The following is a 23,222-nucleotide window of genomic DNA, read 5'->3' on the forward strand; positions in this document are numbered from 1 at the left end:
AACATAAATAGAAGGAGGTTAACAAAGAGCCAGTAAATAAAAATAAGATCCTCTTAGGGCACAAGGTGCTACCTACAACTGGATTTTCTCATAGGAAAATTCTCAAATAATCAAATTTGCAAAAGAAAAAGAAAAGAAAACATCTTTCTGAACAACTTGTAAGTGACAACTGGCAAAAATAAAATTAATAAATACAAATCTATGAATCCTTGAAGTGCTATAAAGATTATATTCTTCTTATAAAAGCAGAATGATTCAGAGATAAAGCAAATGCAATAAATTAGCAAAGTTCAAAAACAAAATATTCCCAGACAAGAGAGATGAGATATAACATCATTTTTATTTCCATTCTCAAGGAACTGGAAGGTTAGTTTGGTGGTTATGATCGGACTTCAAATATGTGGACCTCTAAGAAAACTGCTTTTGAATTCTTTTTATTTTTTTTCTATTAAATGACATTTATTTCATAAGCAGTTTATCTCATTTGCAAGCAGAATAGTGAAAACAAATTTAAATTCTTCTCTGAGATTGTTACTGGGTTCAGCTATGCTGGTTCCTTGCATTACTTGTTACGACCTCATAGCTCCATAGTCTCATAATGATTAAGAAAAGAATTTCCATAGACTTCCCTGGCAGTGAAGAAGTGGTTAAGAATTCACCTGCCGATCCAAGGGACATGGGTTTGATCTTCGGTTCGGGGAGCTTCCACACCCCACAGGGCAGTTAAGTCTGCACCCCACACTACAGAGCTCCGTGCACCCCAGAGCCTGCGCTCTGAAGCAATAGAAACTGCTGCAGTGAGAAGCCCGCGCAAGGCAACCAGAGAGGAGCCCTGCTCAGCGCAACTAGAGAAAGCCGGCAAGCAGCAATGAAGGCACAGCACAGCCAAAAATAAAATTAAAAAACAAAAGAATTTCCCTAAGAAATGTGGAAGCAAGAAACTTCATTCTGTCCTCCAAAATAAACATTATTCAAGTACTTTATCAGAAAAAAAAAAGATAATCCTCCTTGTACATTTCATCCTCTCATGACAATTCATTGACAGTTACCAGTAAAGAGAATTCATCCACTGAAAATAGTTCAGAAACAAGAAGTTTATGATGATAACTAATAGGCTAGAATCTGAAGGTTTACAAGAGCCTAACTCAGCTGCTGAGTCATGAAAAGCAGGCAGAATATTTCCAAGGCAACGTGTTTTGACAAGCTACAATTTCATAATAATATTTCACAACAATATTTTCTTTTCTTATTTTAACATTTTTCACAGGACTTATGGGCAAGCAGTGCAAAATTGTTTAAAAATGTGGTCAATAACTGTGTCTTCTCTGGAGTATTGGATCCTTCAAAAATCTTTAAATTAACATTGTGACATAGCAAGAAACTTCCAAAATACTTGCACAACATACATCTCATATACTTATAGCCCATTTGGTCAAAATATGTATTAAACCTGGTAAGCAACAAACACATTCTCCAATGCTTTGGGGAAAATAACAGAAAACCACTGTTATCTACTGTGATTTATAGTCAATTTCATTTTACTCAACTTATAAAGTTCAAATAATTCTCTTTCTTTGAATTCAGAATAGATATATGTATGCAAGGTAATATACATACCTTGGGTAAGTGTAAAGGTAAAATTCTTCCTTATTTTATGCCACTTGGAATTGGTGAAAGAGAAGCAAAGCATCATATTATTGTTTTACCATTTGGACTTTGAGTTCCTTGTTTGCTAATTCAAGTGGGAATTCCCAGCAGACAATGACCAGGCAGAGGATATTACTGTTAAAGGTTTACTAAGTAAATAGCTGTCACATTAGAACAAAAATACATCAGAAGGTCATGACTAATGTTCAGTGTCCACTGAGTGCTCGCCTGAGAACTCAGGCTAGCTCCTGAATTTCACTTTGTATCACAGATGTGCAGTGCCCCAAAGGAGACTGCCTGGGGTTCAGGCTGATGAACTAATAACTGCAAAGATTAACATAATAAAAATATGAAGCTTCACTGATGCATTTTTCAGTTAACACTGTAGTTCAAAAGCATACTGTCTCCCCAAACAGAAATTCACAAATATTACTACTTGGTATTTGTTATATTACCTATGAAGTGAAAGTGAAGTGAAAGTTGCTCAGTCGTGTCCGACTCTTTGCGACCCCATGGACTATACTGTCCATGGAATTCTCCAGGATAGAATACTGGAGTGGGTAGCCTTTCCCTTCTCCAGTAGATCTTCCCAACCCAGGGATCGAACCCAGGTCTCCTGCATTGCAGGCAGATTCTTCACCAGCTGAGCTACAAGGGAAGCTCTATATTACCTATACAAGGACTCGTATATACTGAACTAATATATTGAATTTATATATAAATTGAACTATGAGAATTTTAAAAACTGCATTATTCTATGCTCTGTAAACAAATTCTACAGGTGTATTTTGTAAAACAGCACAACTCAAGAATATATATGAGTTTATATATGAGTATATATAAACAGCACAACTCGAGAATATATATGAGTTTATATATGAGTATATGTATATATTCTCGAGTTGTGCTGTTTTACAAAATACACCTGTAGAATTTGTTTACAGAGCATAGAATAGTCCAGTTTTTAAAATTCTCATAGTATTCAGTGAATAAGTGAATTCACTGAAATAAGTGAATAACTTATTTCAACTTATTCAGTGAAAGTCTAGATACCTACCATGGGCCTGATTCTACAGCTAATTTTTAACAACTGGAATAGATGAGTGATTTCTTAATGTAATCCTGCTAAAGGGGTTAATACGAGTACAAAGTCAGCTTATTTGAGCTTTGAAGATCTAAGGGGGTAAAAAATCACCTTACTTTGCAAAGCCTGCATGTGACATTGGTCTTGGAACATTGTGTCTCCTTAATGAGAACTAGAGATTCTTAGTTGCCTGTCTTGCAAACTGTCATGTCCCTGTGGGTTTCAAGGAATCTAATACCTCTGTACTTCCTAAAAGCACGCTTTCCCAAGCATCTCTGTGTCTCATAGACATGAAAGAAAGCAATGCCAGGTATGTCTGCATCCCAAACCCCTTTTAGGTCTAAATTTCTTTACTGTATAGTATACATAGAGAAGTATCCATAGATGTACAGAGTATGTATAGTTCCACTGTGTGGATCACAATAAACTGTGGAAAATACTTAAAAAGATAGGAACGCCAGACCACCTTACCTGTCTCCTGTGAAACCTGTATGCATGTCAAGAAGCAACAGTTAGAACCAGACATAGAACAAAGAATTGGTTCAAAACTTGGAAAGGAGTATGTCAAGTCTGTATATTGTCACCTTGCTTATTTAACATACATGCAGAGTACATCATGTGAAATGCTGGGCTGGATGAATCTCAAGGTGGAATCAAGAAGGCAAGGAGAAATATCAACAACCTCAGATATGCAGATAATACCCCACTCTAATGGCAGAAAGTGAAGAGGAACTAAAGAGCCTCCTGATGAAGGTGAAAGAGGAGAGTGAAAAAGCTGGCCAAAAACTCAACATGAAAAACACTAAGATCATGACATCCAGTCACAACACTTCATGGCAAACAGATGGGGAAACAATGGAAATAATGAAAGACTTCATTTTGGGGGCTCCAAAATCACTGCAGACAGTAACTGCAGTCATGAAATAAAGACATTTTCTCATTGGAAGGAAAGCTATGACCAACCTAGATAGCATATTAAAAAGCAGAGATATCACTTTGCCAACAAAAGTTTGAATAGTCAAAGCTATGTTTTTTTCCAGTAGTTATGTAAGAATGTAAGAATTTGACCATAAGAAGACTGAATGCTGAATAACTGATGCTTTTGAACTGTGGTTCTGGAGAAGACTCTTGAGAGTCCTCTGGACAGTAAGGAGATCAAACTAGTCAATCCTAAAGGAAATCAACCCTGAACATTCATTGGAAAGACTGATGCTGTAGCTGAAGCACCTGATTCAAAAAGCTGACTTATTAGAAAAGAACCTGATGCTGGGAAAGATTGAAGGCAAAAGGAGAAGTGGGTGGCAGAAGTGAGATGGTTAAATAGCATCACTGACTCAGTGAACATGAGTTTGAGCAAACTCCAGGAGATAGTAGAGGACAGAGGAGCCTGCTGTGCTGTAGTCCACGGGGTCGCCAAGAGTCAGACACTACTTAGCAACGGAACAACAACAACAACACAGTGTCCATAACTAAGAAATAGACATTTCATAGTTAATGATCATAATCTTTCGTTTATATATTTTAAAACTCAATAAACAACTTCGGAAATCGTGTTGTAATGTCCAAAACACCTATCATGGTGCTGAGTACATAGAAAGCTCTCAATAAGCTTTATGATGTTAGTTAAAAAATATTTCTACAGTTTCGTCTGAGCTCTGTGATAGAATTTCTGAGATTGATAAGCCAATATAAATATTTCATAAAGAAAACAGACACTCTTAACATGCTAAACACCTCAGAAAGTTACTTCAGAATTTTACATTATCAAGCCTGACTAAATACTGTTTTCACACAACTCAGGAAATAAATAAGAAAATCTATGCTTTATTCAAGGGATAAATAGATTCAAGAGATTAGATCTGATAGAGTGCCTGAAGAACTACAGATGAAAGTTTATAACATTATATAGGAGGCAGTGTCAAAACCATCCACCCCCCCCCAAAAAAAAAAAAAATAAAGGAAAATGGTTGTCTGAGGAGGCCTTACAAATAGCTGAGAAAAGAAGAGATGGAAAAGGCAAAAGAGAAAAAGAAAGATAATCCCCATCTGAATGCAGAGTTCCAAAGAATAGCAAGGAGAGATAAGAAAGCCTTCTTAAGTGAACAATGCAAATAAATAGAAGGAAACAATAGAATGGGAAAGACTAGCAATCTCATCAAGAAAATGAGAGATACCAAGAGAATGTTTCATGCAAAGATGGGCACGATAAAAGACAGAAATAGTATGAACATAACAGAATCAGAAGAGATTAAGAAGAGGTGGCAAGAATACAAGAAGAACTATACAAAAAGGTCTTAATGACCCAGACAACCATAATGGTGTGGTTACTGATCTAGAGCCAGACATCCTGGAGTCTGAAGTCAAGTGAGCCTCAGGAAGCATTACTACAAACAAAGCTAGTGGAGGTGATGGAATTCTAGTTGAGCTCTTTCAAATCCTAAAAAGATGATGCTGTGAAAGTGCTGCACTCAATATGCCGGCAAATTTGGAAAATTCAGCAGTGGCCACAGGACTGGAAAAGGTCAGTTTTCACTCCAATCCCAAAGAAAGTCAGTGCCAAAGAATGTTCAAATTACCACACAATTGAACTCATTTCACATGCTAGCAAAGTAATGCTCAAAATTCTCCAAGCCAGGCTTCAACAGTATGTGAACTGAGAATTTCCAGATGTTCAAACTGGATTGAAAACACAGAGGATCTCCGGATCAAATTGCCAACATCCGTTGGAACAGAGAAAAAGCAAGAGAATTCCAGAAAAACATCTACTTCTGCTTCATTGACTACACAAAATCCTTTGACTGTGTGGATCACAACAAACTGTGGGAAATTCTTAGAGAAGGGAAAACAAGACTACCTTCTGAGAAAGAAATATTTTCTCACCTGCCTCCTGAGAAACCTGTATGCAAGTCAAGAAGCAACAGTTAGAACATGGAGCAATGAGCTGGTTCAAAATTAGGAAAGGAGTACGTCAAGGCTGTATACTGTCACCCTGCTTATTTAACTTGTATGCAGAGTACATCATGTGAAATGCTGGGCTAGATGAAGCTCAAGCTGGAATCAAGATTGCCAGGAGAAATATCAACAACCTCAGACATGCAGATCATACCACTCTAATGGCAGAAAGTGAAGAGAAAAGAGCCTCTTTGATGAGGGTTAAAAGAGGAAATTGCAAAGCTGGCTTGAAACTCAACATTCAAAACACTAAGATCATGGCATCTGGTCCCATCACTTCATGACAAATAGATGGGGAAATAATGGAAACAGTGACAGATTTTATTTTCTTGGGCTCCAAAATCACTGTGGACAGTGACTGCAGCCATGAAATTAAGCCACTTGTTCCTCAGAAGAAAAGCTATGACAAACCTAGACAGCATGTTAAAAAGCAGAGACATCACTTTGTCAACAAAAGTCCATACAGTCAAAGCTATGGTTTTTCCAGTAGTTATGAATGATGTGAGAGCTGGACCATGAAGAAGCCTGAGCATCAAGGAATGATGCTTTTGACCTGTGGTGCTGGAGAAGGCTCTTGAGAGTCCTTTAGACTGCAAGAAGATCAAACCAGTCAATCCTAAAGAAAATAAACCCTGAATATTCATTAGAAAGACGGCAGCCGAAGCTCCAAAACTTTTGCCACCTAATGCAAAGAGCCAACTCATTGGAAAAGACTGTGAAGCTGGGAAAGATTGAGGGCAGGAGAAGTGGGCAACAGAGGATGAGATGGTCGGATGGCATCATTGACTCAATGGAAACGAGTTTGAGCAAGCTCCAGGAGATAGTGAAGGACAGGGAAGCCTGGTGTGCTGCAGTTCATGCAGTTGCAAAGAGTCAGACAGCATTGAATAACTGAACAACAACAAAATGTTTTATTTACCAAAATAAACTATATCCAGAGCAAGAATTGGAGAAGGCAATGGCACCCCACTCCAGTACTCTTGCCTGGAAAATCCCATGGATGGAGGACCCTGGTAGGCTGCAGTCCATGGGGTCGCTAGGGGTTGGACACGACTGAGCGACTTCACTTTCACTTTTCACTTTCATGCATTGGAGAAGGAAATGGCAACCCACTCCAGTGTTCTTGCCTGGAGAATCCCAGGGATGGGGGAGCCTGGTGGGCTGCCATCTATGGGGGTCGCACAGAGTCGGACACGACTGAAGCGACTTAGCAGCAGCAGCAGAGCAAGAATTAGGGCTCTGTGCGCTTATGAACAAGGAAAGTTTTCCTAGATTTACTAATCACATATTTCCTTTCAGAGATTAAGGAAAAGTTAAATGATTTAGATTATGAATGCATCAAATCATCCCATTTCCAGTCCATACACCTTACATATCATGCATGAAGATCTCTTAGATGTACGAACATGATGAAGAGAAGGAAATCTCCACGTGCAGCAGGGACACAACACCTGATCTCAGAAACTTGCAACATATGAGAAGTACAGCCTGCCTATATATTTGTATGTATATTTCCTGAAAGTAACAAGCATAGTCTATATATGTAGAGATTCTTATTAATATATGTATCTATTATACCATGCATCCCTAACCCGTGGGTCACAGGCTGCTACCAGTCTGAGGTCTGTTAGGAACTGGGCTGTACAGCAGGGGGTGAGTGAAGGGTGAACACGCGTGTTTCGTGTGTTTCTCCAGCCACTCTGCATCGCTCACTTTACAGTCTGAGCTCTGCCTCTTCTCAGATCAGGGGTGGCATTAGTTCTCAGACGAGCATGAACCCTGCTGTGAACTACTGGGATCTAGATGGCTCATTCCTTATGAGAATCTAATGCCTGGTGATCTGAGGCAGTGATGCTAGCACTGGGCTGCTACTGTCTCCCGTCACCCCCAGATGGGACTGGCCAGTTGCAGGGAGACAAGCTCAGGGCTCCTCCTGATTCTGCATTACGACAAGTGGCACGACTATTTCATTATATATGACAATGTAAGAATAACAGAAAAAAAAAGCACACAATAAATGTAATGCACTCAAATCATCCCCAAACCATTCCTCCCACCCCCTCTACCCTGGTCTGTGGAAAAACAGTCTTCCACAAAACTGGTTCCTGATGCCAAAATGGCTGGAGACTGCTGTATTGATACTACTCTGGTGATTTCCAACGTTTCAGATCTTTCATCTAGAGACAGAAATGTTACCTTTCTTGCTTCTTTGATCATCTTCCGAACGGTTTCCTTAATCGTAAGCAGTTGTGCTCTTGGTGGATGAAAGAGGAGCTCAATGTGCGTCCCCCCTAAGAGTCCAGGCATTACATAAGGCCAGCCTAAGTCAAGATTTGGGGCTTCCACATCGGACTCCACAGGCCAGTAAGTCCCTGAAGATGACGCGTCATCGCAGGAATTATCGGGACCATGTGACGTGCTTTGTGCAACTTTTTGAACATTGTTTAAAATGTAATTAATTTCTTCCTCAGCTAGAAAGTCTGACACGCGTTCCTTGGCAAGAAATTCTTTGTATGCATCTAACCCATGTTCAATCAGCGTGTCCACGGCCACTCGGTACCATTCCTTATAGTGAGGTTCAATGTAATTGTCTGATTTACACTCGTCATTCAAGGAGGACAGCATTGATGAGGACTCCATGCTGGCGAATCTTTGACAAGGGCACTTTCAAATGTCCATTCGTGAAGGAAAGAGAGGTATCTGGATGTCTAAAAAGAAGAAAATCAAAATCAGAATTTGGAAATCAAAAGTCTTAAAGTCATTATTCATTTCTACTACCGGCTCAGTATAACATACATTTTATATTCAAAGTGGCATTAATAATACCACAATTCACATAATCCCAATAATTATTATGGTATTATTCACATAATACCATAATCCAAATAAGTTAAACTGATTTCCTTTTACAGATTCCTAGTTGATAAATCCCTTCCCAAGATACCTCTAACTCTAGTTTCTCATCTAAGGAAATATACCTTCCTCCTCTGACATTCTGAAAGCCCATCCTTCTTAAATTTAATCTGAGATTACACACGGTATGATTAGAATCAGAATAAAACCAATGCCTGGTCGGCCATTTATATAAATCTTTACCAAATATCTGTTAAGCATATATCCTTATGAAATTTAAAAAGCTCAAAACACTTGCCTTCCAGGGAGGTATTAATAAGATGAAGAGGTGAACTATACACACAAAGCTGTTTGTTACCACTTTGAACAAAGACATATACTGCTAAGGGCTAAAACGAGTACTGTGAGTAGTCAATGCTTTCAGAATAAAAGCAAGTCGAGATCAATATGGAATAGAAGAGATGCATTATGGTTAGCCTAGAGAGGAGGTGGGCTTCAGCTGAACCTGGGATGATGAGTAAAAATATGATCAGATGTCAAGAAGGAATATTTTCATCCCACACAAGAATGTAAAACATAAGCAAAAGCACAGAACAGGTATGAGCTTGGTACATTCACAGTTGGTTTAAAAAAAAGACAACTTGGTCTGCTGGAAATCAGGATCCTTGTATTGGTGGCAGGAGATAGAGGGGGATAGACCAAATGGAGCCAGGTGTGGAGGCCCACGGGAGATTGTTGTGATTCAGCAAAACTTGTGCCCAAGACAATTAGTCTGGCAGTATCAGGGGAGTAGAGGAGGGATAAGGAGCTGAGAGAGCCCTTCTCTTTTCAAACCCCCAGTGAGGACGTGACAAGAATATTCAAGCCATGGTGCAAAGCACAGACTTGAAATCTGATGGCTTGACAGCATACAGGTGATAAAGAAATTCAGGGCATCAAAGACAATTCAGTTTTCTCTTAGAAAGGAAAATCTGCCTACCCAAGCCCACGCCCCATCCCTCACAATGCCCACAAAGTGCTATTCATTCCCTCACTCCCTGGTCAGATACTGGACTGGACCTTATGTCCATCAAATGGGGGACTTTCCAGGCTTTGGAAGTCACAAGCTCCATTGTGTGGATGCAGACAAAGTACTGCTCTACGATGTGCTACAAGCACTCCAGGGCTTTTCTGACTAAAAACGTCTTTGTCAGTGGCCCTGCGTAGTTGTCAGTTTTCTACTTCTCTCGGCTTTACCGAAAAGCTAATCTGGAAGCCATTACTATTAACTCCTCATCTGAAAATACGTAACAAGAGTCACTAACCATAGACAGAAGTCATGGAGGAATGGACAATAAACAGGGCCATAGTTCTGCTGGGGGAGAAAAGGTCAGAAAAGATCCAGTGTATAGGAAGCCAGACTGGGGAGTGAGCGGGGTTCAGGGTACCTTACTTTACTATTTTATGTAAATAGATGGAGACAAGCCTGCCTTCATCCCTAGGCTTGGAGGTTTTACAGAGAAAATCTAGCAGTAATGAAACCTAAAGATTAAATCTGACATAAGAAAAAAAGAGAACACGCTTTCAGTTTCCTGGAGGATTCTCAGCTTGAGCCATAACTTGGCTCCAAAGCCAAGGCAACTGGAACTGTCCCTGGGTCCCGGGACCATCATCATCTCTGCAACATGGCATCGGAGTTCTGGGCAACACAGTCTTCCTGCCTCCCATGGAATTATGGTGCAGTTTTGGGGTAACATGCTCTCACTCCTCCATGGGCTGGAGGAATAAGGACTAAGCTGTCTGCTAGACTGATAGATAAGCTATAAAGAAGTAAAATTTGATTATTTTATTACCTCATTACATCCAACTTAATCTATTGACATGTACCAGGATGTTAAGAAGGAAACTTTCATAAATGTCTCAATCTTATATAGCTGCCCAGGGGTTCTCAATAGAAGAGATTTGACACCACCCCGACTCTAAGCACGAGCAATGTCTGGAGATGTTCTTAATAAGGACGTGTGGGGAGGCGTGTTACTGCCGTGGTGTGTAGGGACCAGGGATGCCGCGAAGTCCCCATCAAGGCACAGGACAGCCGCCCACAGTAAGGAATTATCTGGTCCAAAATGCAAATGGTGCCAAGGTTGAGAAATCCTCATCGAGTCACTCACTTCCTGTGCACAGTATTAAACTACTAAATAATGACCTTTGCAGTGTTCATTAAAGTTCTCTTTTGCACATTAACACTCCTTTATTAACAAAGAAATAAGGTTTTTATTTGCTTGACAGAATGAATTAATCTGATCAAAGTTTAGTTTCCTAAGGTTTAGTGAAGAGTAGTTTTCATTTGATAATTCCAGTCCATGAAGGGACAAACATCCAGTGGTCACAGGAAATCACAGAGATCATCTGTAATCATTAAAAACAGTAGGTAACTGATGACTGTTCGTAACAGTCCCAGGACTCCTAAGCACTCATTTTTAAACTTTCAAAATTTAACTTTTGAATTCCTAAAACATGCGATGCTACCTGCCTATTCCATCTGGAGATCAAAATGCATAAAGTGCTTTAAAAAATACTTAATTCATTTCTGAGCTTTACCTATGCAAATATATACACTGCAAATATTTTTAAAAACTTCATTCTTGAACTATGTGTAAGCTGAGAAATCACAGAGATCAGAGGGATTATGAAAGTAAAATAAAACTAGGAGGACACATATGAAAAATTAATTATGAAGGAAAAAACAATTGGAAGTGAGAATAAAAGTGAAACCCTATAGGACTAATCAAGAGCAAAACCAGATACGATGCAGATAAAACACACCAGAGGAAAAACGCAACAGCCATAAGTACTGAAGTTGAGATATGATGTATAAGAGTTAAGATAAGAAATAAATACACTTGATTTGTCCTGCTGGAGAGAAGCTATCCTTCAACCATAGTCTAGAGACCCACTCATTTATTGCAAGAGCTGTTTACAGGCGGCTACTTATAAAAGAGCCAGCTACATAAATGTTAATGGGAGAGAGCAAAGCAATGGCTCCTACACAAAGAGCTACCGCAATAAAATAGCACCTGTAGTTAGTTATTGGAGAAGGAAATGGCAACCCGCTCCAGTGTTCTTGCCTGGAGAATCCCAGGGACGGGGGAGCCTGGTGGGCTTCCGTCTATGGGGTCACACACAGTCGGACACGACTGAAGTGACTTAGCAGCAGCAGCAATTAGTTATAGACTCAGTACAGCACTTTAAGAGTTCAGTTGTTAAATATTTGAAGGGTTATATTTGAGGACGAAATGAATTGGGTATGCCTTTAAACACAGAAAAATTTAGCATCATTTAATCAATAACCATTAAAAACTCTTAGAAAGTACATTCTTTTCATATACTATTTCATGTATATTCTTTTCACAGGATAGAGTTAACGAGAAAAGAAAAATAAAATCTCTTCGTGATATAAAAGCTGAGGAGACTGTTTGGCTCATCTATTATTTGACTCACTCCAGAAAAAGAGACTCCCAAAACACATGATTCAAAGCCAGATCCCCAAACCACCACATACTGCATTTGCTATCAAACTTTAGAATTATTGTGGGAAGTATACATTCCAAAAATGAAATCTGTAAATACAAAATGTATAAACAAGGTATAAAAGAATAGATTTCAATGCATAGGCCACTCTTAAAAACGGTTTGGACATTTCAATTATAAAACTAAATATACAACTCATACAAGGCAACAGCTGCACTCCTAGGGTTGATCCTGAGAAATGGAAACTTACCTTCACACAAAGATTTGTACACGAATGTTCACAACAGTCTTATTTATAACAGCCCCAAGCTGGCAACAACTCAAACGTCTTTTGTAGTTGAGTTTTATACAAACTGTGGTACCCCCATATCATGGAGTATTCATCAGCTATACAGTGGACTAACTTCTGATGCCTGATCAACTGCTATGAACCTCACAAGAAGAATCTACAATTATCTTAAAACAAATTGTGCTCACCAGCAATTTCACCTGCCTTGAATAGAAAACAAAATAAAAATAACATATAACTGGGAGGGTGAGAGCTTGTGTTCAGGGTCACACCACTAGGTTTAAAGCCTGCTTCCCAAATCACAATCAATTCCCTACATATGAACTTTTAAGATTTGAGCTTTCAAAGATGCGAACGTGTATTCCAGCAACATCAGGGTGGGTGAAACTGCAGCTTGCCCTCTGATTGTGTTAGCTGGGTACCTAGGGTAACTTTGTTTGACTTATGAACAAATTGGACTTACAAATGGCACTCTTGGAATGGAACTCATTTGTATGTAGGGGACTTGCCGTGTTGTGAAGTTCGTGGACAAGTGACCTGCGCACGCAAGCCTCAGTCTGTGCCTCTTACCGAATGCAAGTTTGTGTCCTGATCCACAGTGAGGTCAAACAAAGTGAAACATCAGAGTTTGGAGGAAGGTATATTGCAGGGTCCTGAACAGACAATGTGTGGGTCCTGCTCAAAAACCCTGAACTCCCTGAAATGCCATTTTTAAAGGCAGGTGAGGCAGAAGCATCTCAAGGAATGTATCATCTGATGCACAATTCTCTGGTTAATGGTGAGGTACCAGCATGGTGTCACAGGGGTTAACACCATCAGTCCTCAGGCTCCAAAAGGTCTGGGGCTATATACTCCTGGTCATCAATTACTTTCAGTTGGTGGTGGCTTTTAGCGTCTGAAAAACTTGGGAAAATACAAGATGCTGTTATGATGGGGGTACTTCAGAAAGGTGCTCAAGCAGAAGATATGGAGAGGGGTCTGTCCCAGGAAGGCCCCATAGGTCCTGCTCAGTTACATGTTCATGACATTAGGTCATTCTAAGAAATAAATGAGGCAAATGCCTATGAAGTATTATACTAGTATTCCTATTTTACATTTTAACATAATGTTACAGTATAATTACTCTAAAGATATAAAACATTTGGTCACAAAAGTCTTTAAGGATTCAGAAAAAGACAGAGTCTCTGTCATCCCATCAGCAGTGTTAACGCTGTTTTGTCAACTGTAGTATTAAGCCAACAGCTAAACCTAGTCTCCATTGTTTACAGTTTCTGATCACAGAACCATCATTGGAAAGACTTCTGATATAAGAAGTTGGTGGAAAAAATGCTCCAAGGAGAAATTATAAGCTTCTTAAATAACAGATAGTCTGAGGTTATGATTAGCTCATGGGCAAGCAGCTGGCCCCAAATCAGGATTTTGGCTGAAAGAAATCCCAGAGAGATAAGCATTGCCAATGTCCCTGATGTCCTGTTACCAACTTCAGTCTTAGGTTGTTTCTATTCAACCAATGCAGATGATACCACCCTTATGGCAGAAAGCAAAGAGGAACTAAAGAGCCTCTTGGTGAAGGTGAAAGAGGAGTGTGAAAAAGCTGGCCAAAAGCTCAACATTTAAAAAATGAAGATCATGGCAACTGGTCCCATCACTTCATGACAAATAGATGGGGAAACAATGGAAACATTGACAGGCTTTATTTTGGGGGGCTCCAAAATCACTGCAGATGGTGACTGCAAGGAGTCACCCCTTGGAAGAAAAATCATGACAAACCTAGACAGTGTATTAAAAAGCAGAGAAATTACTTTGCCAACAGAGGTCCACATAGCCAAACCTATGGTTTTTCCAGTAGTCATGTATGGATGTGAGAGTTGGACCATAAAGAAAGCTGAGCAATGAAGAATTGATGCTTTTGAGCTATGGTGTTGAAGAAGACTCTTGAGAGTCCCTTGGACTACAAGGAGATCAAACCAGTCAACCCTAAAGGAAATCAATCCTGAATATTCATTGGAAGGACTGATGTTGAAGCTGAAACTCCAATACTTTGGCCACCTGATGCGAAGAGCTGCCTCATTAGAAAAGACCCAGATGCTGGGAAAGATTGAAGGCGGGAGGAGAAGGGGACGACAGAGGATGAAATGGTTGGATGGCATCAGTAACTCAATGGACAGGAGTTTGAGCAAGCTCCAGGAGATGGTGAAGGACAGGAAGCCTGGTGTGCTGCAGCCCATGTGGTCGCAGAGATTCAGGCATGACTGAGCAACTGAACCACAACAGTGCTGTCATGGATTCAACTGAGTCCTCCAAGAAAATATGTTCAAGACCTAACCCTCAGTACCAGTAAATGTGATCTCATTTGGAAACAGGGTATTCTCTGCAAGACACAAGGCATAGACAAATACACGGGATAACTCCAGGTGACTGACGAGGCAGAGATCGTAATCCTAGAGATTACTGCCAACGCCAGACCTAAGAGAAAGTCATGAACAGATTATCCCCTAGAGCTTCCAAGAAAACAGGGTCCCAAGGACAACCAGACTATTAGCCTCTAGAACTGTGAGAGAATAAACCCTATTGTTATAGGCCAACATTTGTGGCATTTTGTTACACCAGCCCTAGAAAGCTAACATAAACATACATAGGATTATTTTTATTTGTAAATCTTAAAAATGTCAAATAAAGGAACTTACAAAAATAAATTTACCCTTCACAAATGATTTCAATTGTTTTTCTAGTGTGTTATCATAAAACAAGTTCTCTAACATGACTTCAATGTTATGGCAAATTTCTTTAAGGGACATTTGATAGTCTTTCAAATATTGAGGGAAAAGATACCTCAAATCACTCTTTTTGGAGCAGGCATTGACTCTATGATGTGCATCAAAATGTTTGCTTACAGAAGATGAGAAAATGTTTTATAAAGGCTTGTTTCAGAACATCCTTGACTGATAAAATCGTAATCTACAGTGGACAACAGTTGAAAATAACTCTTCTTTCTTCAAATTTTTCAGTTCAGTTCAGTCGCTCGGTCATATCCGACTCTTTGCAACCCCATGGACTGCAGCACACCAGGCTTCCCCATCCATCACCAACGCTGCCAATATTATGTTTGACTTTGATTTTAAGAAATTTAAGATGACCATGAAAACATTAAAGAAGCTACTACTAAATTTAAAATTCACTATAATAATCTGCCAAGGGCAATCAGATACCTAATCGCAGCAACCAAACATACTAAGATTCTAAGCTGACTTCATAAAATGGCCAGAAGTGCAGGTCACAGGCTTCCGCAGAGCAAGCCAAGGAATTCAAGCTTCTGTGGCACATGCAGTGTGGGTGCAGACTTGCCCACAAGCAGATATGCCCATGTGGCACACGCAGTTAGAGTGGGTGCAAATGCCTCCATACGTGGTCATCAAGAGAATCAGCCATCTTATCAAACTCATGAAAAGGACAAAACTAAGCAGCTGCAACTCGTTCTATAAATCCTGATGAAAATATCATTTGCTCACTATCTAATCATTTCTCAGTTTCCTTAATCTCTTGTAACTGGGGAATAGCATGGCGATCACTTTCACACCAAAATAATTCCAGGGTTTGTTTCTTATTGGCTGCTCTTCAATATATTGGCATCCCCAGTCTATACTATAGTTCAAATGGAAGAACATAAAGACCATGAATTTATGTTCATGACAATAAAACACAGTCATTTATTATATTTGGAAGCATTTATTGAGTAATTCCTGTAGAGAAACATGTAGGAGAAAGAATAAACACTTTACTGAGAAAACAGGTACTTAATAGTCAAACTGCAGAGAATTACTCTATGCATGGCTTAAAATGAAAGAGAAATTAAGGCAAATTACTCTTGGACCAATATCTGACCTATTCCTAAATTGTTTTTATTATGACATCAGCACAGCAAATGATCCAAGGAATGGAACAAGGTAACCCGAACTGGTTGCATCTCGTGCCAAAAACGCTCCACCTCAGCCTGGTCCTGATCAACGTGTGTGACAATTATTTGTACCAATACATAGAAAAACGTTGATAAAGTTTACAGAATTGAACAACATGTATGTTAGATGACAGACTCAATATTCAAAATGATATACATAGTAAGTATTTACACAGTAAGATAATAAATCAACTGGATAGTATGAAACACAATACAATAAATTTTAAAGTTTAAGTTTATAGTAAAAACAGGATGGAGGAGGGTAGGGGGAAGATTATGTTGTGAAGAATATTTGAAAAACGGAATTGTTCATCCAAAGAGAACACAAAGAGAGACATAGTAGGGTAATCTTTAATTACATGAAATAGGGAAGGAGAATGATTTTAAAGGCAAACAACAAATCAGAGGTTGGTTCAGTGACCCAGAATGGGAAAAACAGCCTAGAATTTGACTTCTGCTCTGCCACATACTCGTAAGACCTTGGTCACTGTCATTTCATGACTCCAAACCTCATATTCCTGTACTGATGGCAAAGGGTTTCTATAAAAGCCTTACTATCTATCTGCCATAAATATTGCTACAAATTTGTAAGGCAGTCATATAGGATGGATTTTATTTAGTAATAAGTCTCCTTTTTTTTTCTTAATTTCTACCTGTGTACTCTCTTTCTGTATGTATTCAGGCAAAGGACACATTTTTGGACAGAGTCCTATAACATGTCACAAGTTGGGTTCTGGGGGCACACCTTTTGCTTTAAAACTCTAAGATGACATTTATATTGCCTGCTGAAAAAAATTTGGAATAGATACCCACAAACTCACGAACTTCACTTAGAAGCATGGAGGTGGTTAAGAAAGCATGTTTCACCCAGGTGTGACAAAGACCTGCCTACTAAGTCCTGTCCTGGATTCTCCTGGGTCAGCCTCCACCATTCAGCTTCATTTTATTGAAGCTAAATAAACAACATTAAACACACCCATTTTCAAATGTAAAACAAAAGAACGAAAAAGCCAAGACAGGTGTTTCTCACTTCTGCTGGGATGCCATATGGACAACAAGCAGGCTACCGAACTACTCAAGAGCAAAATTATAACTTAAGAAAATTCATCCAAAATCAAAAGGAAACACACATAAAAATGAGAGTCCTTGTCTTTGAGTGGTGGTGTGATGGGTGATTTTTTTTAAAACTCTTTACACCTTTCTGTATTTGCCAAATATTTAGTAATGAATTGGGCTTCCCCTGTGGCTCAGTTGGTAAAGAATCCACCCACAATGCAGGAGACCTAGGTTTGATCCCTGGGTTGGGAAGATCCCCTGGAGAAAAGAAAGGCTACCCACTCCAGTATTCTGGCCTGGAGAATTCCATGGACTGTATAGTCCATGGGGTCACAGAATTGGACACAACTGAGCGACTTTCACTTTTTTAGCAATGAATATATGGGATTCCTTGGTGGCCCAGATAGTTAAAGAATCTGCCTGCAATGCAGGAGACCGGGTTTGATCCCTGGGTCAGGAAGATCTCCTGGAGGAGCACATGGCTATCCACTCCAGTATTCTTGTTGGAGAATCCCATGGACAAAGAAGCCTGGTGGGCTACAATCCACTTGGTTGCAAAAAGTTGGACACAACTGAGCAACTAACACACACTTTTATCAATGAATATATATTGTTCACACTAGGGAAGAGGATGTTCCCACTGGGGAAAAAGAAAGTTGATAAAACAATTATTCCAACAGTTAATTTTAACTTTAGAAAACCCTCTTCTTTTTTCATTCATGTGCTAAGTTGACTATAGTAGGTAATTCAAAACACTGCATATAAAACAGTCTAATAACTATTACAAAGCAACACATGAACAGGTACAAAACATACAGAAAATAAAGCAATATTGTTACAGGGGCCATAAAGAAAATAAAATGAAAATAACTACATGTGGTTAATGCGGTCTTAAATAAGTAGCTGAGGGAGACAGATGCAGTGTCATCCCCAACTCTCAGGGAGTCAGGACCATGGCCAGGGCAAGGGGCAACCACAGCACTTCCAGCACCGAGCATCTTGTGTGGTGCGTCATGTAAAGGCCTTGTTCTCTACCTCTTTCCTAAGGCTAGGAGCCTGTGATCGAGGAGACTGTGCCTGTTTAGCACACTCATCAGTGCTCAGGATGGACATAACTGTTAAATAACCAATTAATCACATATTACCTTAAAAACTCAAACAGAATTAGAGTGGATTAAAGTGGTGCTTTAATCAAATGCCAGTGCAGGAGACTTAAAGAGACATGGGTTTGATTCCTGGGTCAGGAAGATCCCCTGGAGAAGAAAATTGTAACCCATTGCAGTATTTTGGCTAGAGAATCCCACAGACAGAGGAGCCTGGCGGGCTACCGTCCATGGGATCACAAAGAGTCAGATAGGACTGAAGTGACTTAGCACACATGCAAAGTATGATAGGCCCCAAAATACTGAAGTATAATTTTTTAAAAATGCTAAAACCTCTGTATAATGTTTGGGCTTCTCAGGTGTGTGCATGAAGTGTGAAAGTCACTCAGGCATGTCCAACTCTTTGCGACCCCATAGTCTATACAGTCCATGGAATTCTCCAGGCCAGAATACTGGGGTGGGTAGCCTTCCCCTTCTCCAGGGGATCTTCCCATCCCAGAGATCAAACCCAGGTCTCCCTCACTGCAGGCAGATTTTTTACCAGCTGAGCCACAAGGGAAGCCCAAGAATACTGGAGTGGGGCTTACCAGGTGCCTAGTGGTAAAGAATCTGCCTATGATGCAGGAGATGTAAGTTCGATCCCTGAGTTAGGAAGATCCTCTGTAGGAGGGTGTGGAAACAACTCTAGTACTCTTGCTGGGATAATCCCATAGACAGAGGAGCCTGGCAGGCTCCAGTTCATGGGGTTACAAAGAGTCAGACACGACTGAAGTGACTAAGCACTCACGCATGCTTGTGCAGAACTTGAAAGGTGTAAGCACCTATTTGTTTCTGCTAAGTGGAGCTTAGTTTTTCAGTAATACAAATTATTACCCTTTTGTAAAGCACTTTAAGAGAATAATCAGAAATCCAATGAGTACTGTAAAAGTTCTTAGATAAATCCATGCTCTCTATCAAAAAAAAATTAATTCCAAATGAGCACTTTATCAGAAGTATGGAGATGTTATTGTGTCACTTGGAGATTCTCCCTAAAATTTGTATTTTAAAGCGTTTAATTATGTTAAAGTCATTCTCAAAAGTGACTTCTCTGCACTTCATCTTAACAAAATAAAGTTCTAAGTCTTGCATTTTTCAACAGAAATAGTGATACAAATTAGCTGTAAAGCATGACTCATTTCCCTGTGTCATTAATGTCAGTTCTATTATTAAACAGATTCATTTCAGCAGGAAGAAAGGATTCACTGGGTGTTTAAATGAATTATGATTATAGATGTTTGGTGTGCCATTAACATGAAACTGGAGTAAACCATATATTCCTGAGCAGCCCTGAGAAGCTTCAAAGTCTATATTTCTTTTTACAACTTGATAACACACCACACAGTGAAGTTTCAGTTTATCCCTTAAGTTACCCTGATATAAACCCAGATTATGGTTCCAAGATGTAAATCTCTCTGTTCTAAAGGCAGGCAAAACTTGCAATAGGACGAGGATCTCCTTTCATCTTGAGAACTGCTAGAGTGTTAGGGGAAGTGATTTTTATAGTGACAGTTGTTAGAGCCAACAATATTGAAAAAACACAGCCCAGATATCCTCTGTGCTGGGTTCCAGGACAGCAGCTGAGAATTACCTTCAAATGTCTTCAAGGCCCATCTTCCCGTTTGAACTTGGGAGCTACACTCATCTCTGTCCTCAACCGTCTCTGTCAACACTCTCCCCAGGAACCTTACAGGTGAACACATCTGTCCACAGGTGACAGGCGAATCCCAGACCTGACTGCTCCCTTAGGCTCCAGATCCATATAGTCAATCGGTTCCGACATCTTCCCTGGGTACCTTTCTTTCTTTACCTTTAAAATTACGAGTTCATTCCCTTCTTAGGATCTTGACACTAGTTGTTCATCTACTCCTTTCTTACATGTCACGACCTTACAGAAGTCTTCCAGACTGCTGATAAAAAACAACAACAACACCCTGTCTGCCGTGCTTAATTCTCTAACCTGGTTTTATTTAACCTATATCACTTACCATGCTGTAAAATAGCAAAGGTATTTATTTGCTTGTCACGGCTTGTACCCCCCTCACTAGAATGGAAACCCCTCAAAGGCCACCAAACAGTATTCTAATTTACCAGTGCCCTTATCATAGTGCTTAGTACCTATCCCCACTGTCTTGGATAGGACTCATGTCTCATGTTCTCCTCTTGTGTTTTATTCTCTCTGTGTAATCACAAAGGAGAAATATCTATGGACCCATCTCTATGCCTCCATCCATCCATCCATCCACCCATCCATCCATCCATCCATCCACCCATCCATCCATCCATCCATCCATCCACCCATCCATCCATCTGCTCACCTCTTTGCCTTGCCTTTCCTCTCACTTCACAATACCCATCTACAGTTCCCTGATCCCACAGGAAGTGGGGTTCAGGATCTTTCAACCTCAGTTTCTGAACTTTAACAGAATTTATAATAAAGACTTGATATATTTAGCCCAGGGCATGGCAGGCAACAGGGCCACCTGGAGAGGAAGGTTGAACATGTGTTAAATGCACTCCTGGCCCACCTTTTGAGTCTATTTAAGGTAATAAAAGGTCAATCTGGCTCACATTGACATTTGCAGAAGAACAGGAGCTGTAGGAAAACATAATAATCCTGTGCCCCAACGTGAACTATAAGAGGCTTTCCAATACCTCAGTAAAAACAGTGTACTTAAAAAATGGAAGCTTCTGAATACAATGCCTTGAGAAAATGTATTTTGTGAAGGTATGTTGGGAACAGCCATTGAAATTCAAGGTGTTATAAATATTTAGCAGCAAAAAAATAATCTTGGACTGTTAGAAAGTAAACATTTAAAACCATGTGAAGATGATGTGAATACTGTACAAATTGACACACATTTATTTCATTAAAATGCTAAAAAATGGTAATAATATATCCAGCTCAGAAAAATATTAGTTTCAATTTGTGTGAAGAGCCATAAAAAAAAAAATCAGAACATCTAAAACAATACCAACTTCTAGTAGTCTTTTATTTGTCTTTTCCCTAGGGAGTCACTTTTAATCAAGCCTTCCTAGATATCACAATTGAAGTACAGTATTCCTCTTTTATTTCCTCCCAGAAATCCACCCCCGAAAAATGTGACTGGAAAAAGAGCCCATACTAAGTCAGCCCTTTTATTATTTTCTCAATAAGTTTCTTCACTGGTTCCTTTCGTTTGTTTATAAAACACATGCACACAAAGAAATCAGTCAATGAGGTCTAAATAAACACATTTCTTAAATGTATAAAATGCTGCTGGAATGTATAATGGACCCTAGGTCTTAAGGATTTCACAGGAACAGTAACCTCGGTTCCCCGTGACCTCTCTCCATAACTGTAGGAGGATGTAACAAAAGGCAATACCTATAACAATGTACACTTCTAAGTGGAAAGAACTTAGCACTGATCTGAAAGTGTGTTATCATTGGTTACATTATCAAAACCTATCTTCTGTTTGTTTCAGGGGTGTGTGTGTGTGTTAGTCGCTCAGTTGTGTCCAACTCTGCAACGCCATGGACTGTAGCCGGCCAGGCTCCTCTGCCCATGGATTTTCCAGGCAAGAATACTGGAGTGGGTAGCCATTCTCTTCTCCAGGGGGATCTTCCTGACCCAGGGATCGAACCCAGGTCTCCTGCATTGCAGGCAGATTCTTTACTATCTGAGCCACCAGGCAAGCCTCAGTTGTAACCATCCTTTATACCAACCAAGAAAGCAAGCCTCAGTTGTAACCATCCTTTACACAAACCAAGAAAGTAATTCCTGTCTCTGCAAAGGGCACGATTTTGTTCATTTTTTGGCTGAGTAATATTCCATAGTATATATGTACCACATCTTCTTTATCCATTCCTCTGTCTATGGACATCTACACTGTTTCCATGTCCTGGCTATTGTAAATAGTGCTGCAAGGAACACTGAGGCGCACGTATCTTTTGGAATTATGGTTTTATCCAGGTATAGGATGGACACAAAGCGGGGGAAAAGGAGGGGTGGGATAAAATGGGAGATTAAATTGACATAAACACACCAGTATAAATGAAATAGATAACCAATGAGTACCATGTATAGCACTGAGGTGGGGAAAAAAGAAGGTACAATATGTTTGCAGGACATATGTTAAGATAACCTGAAAAATGCATTCCAATATACATTAGATGCTGACAAATACTGTTTGACTCCAGTTATATACCAGATAACTAGAACAGTCAAATTCATAGAGTCAGAAAGTACACAGGTAGATGTCAGGAGATGAGGAATGCGGGGAGGAAGGGGGACGGGGAATGGGCAGTTAGTGTTTAATGGGGCCAGAGTCTCAGTTTAGAAAGGTGAAAAATTCACGACATGGATGACGGTGAGAGCTGCATACAACAATATGAGTATACTTAGTGCCACTGAACTGTACAGCTAAATATGGTTAAAACAGTATGCTTTATATTATGTGACTTTTATCATAATTAAAAACATTAAAAGTCATTCATATGAAATGTAAACAAAATAAACTGTTTGGGTCTCCCTCAAATAATGTTATTATTTTGCAATGATACGATATTAAAATCAAAGATAACAATTTGTTTCTTTAACTCGAATCATTAATGATTTTATCAAGTCACGTATTCCACATGTGATATCTTACTCAGGATGGTCAAGGGTTCTTGTGCCAAATTTCTGAGGAATAGTATTCAGGATCCCATGGTTTTGAAGAGAGTTTATGCTCTTTTCCATTTAGGTTTCTTGTC

The 23,222-nt window shown here is 39.6% G+C and overlaps 1 protein-coding gene across 1 annotated transcript in view; it reads right to left on the reverse strand.

Annotated features, from left to right (window-relative positions):
* Positions 1–23,222, reverse strand: part of FAM83B (family with sequence similarity 83 member B) — a 96,198-nt gene that overhangs the window by 66,463 nt on the left and 6,513 nt on the right. The window contains exon 2 of the mRNA XM_027525004.1: positions 7,880–8,391. Within this exon, the coding sequence (XP_027380805.1) occupies positions 7,880–8,323 (444 nt within the window). The 5' untranslated portion in view covers positions 8,324–8,391. The remainder of the gene's footprint in view (positions 1–7,879; positions 8,392–23,222) is intronic.

Source organism: Bos indicus x Bos taurus, chromosome 23, assembly GCF_003369695.1.
Source record: "Bos indicus x Bos taurus breed Angus x Brahman F1 hybrid chromosome 23, Bos_hybrid_MaternalHap_v2.0, whole genome shotgun sequence".
Lineage (NCBI taxonomy): Eukaryota > Metazoa > Chordata > Mammalia > Artiodactyla > Bovidae > Bos > Bos indicus x Bos taurus.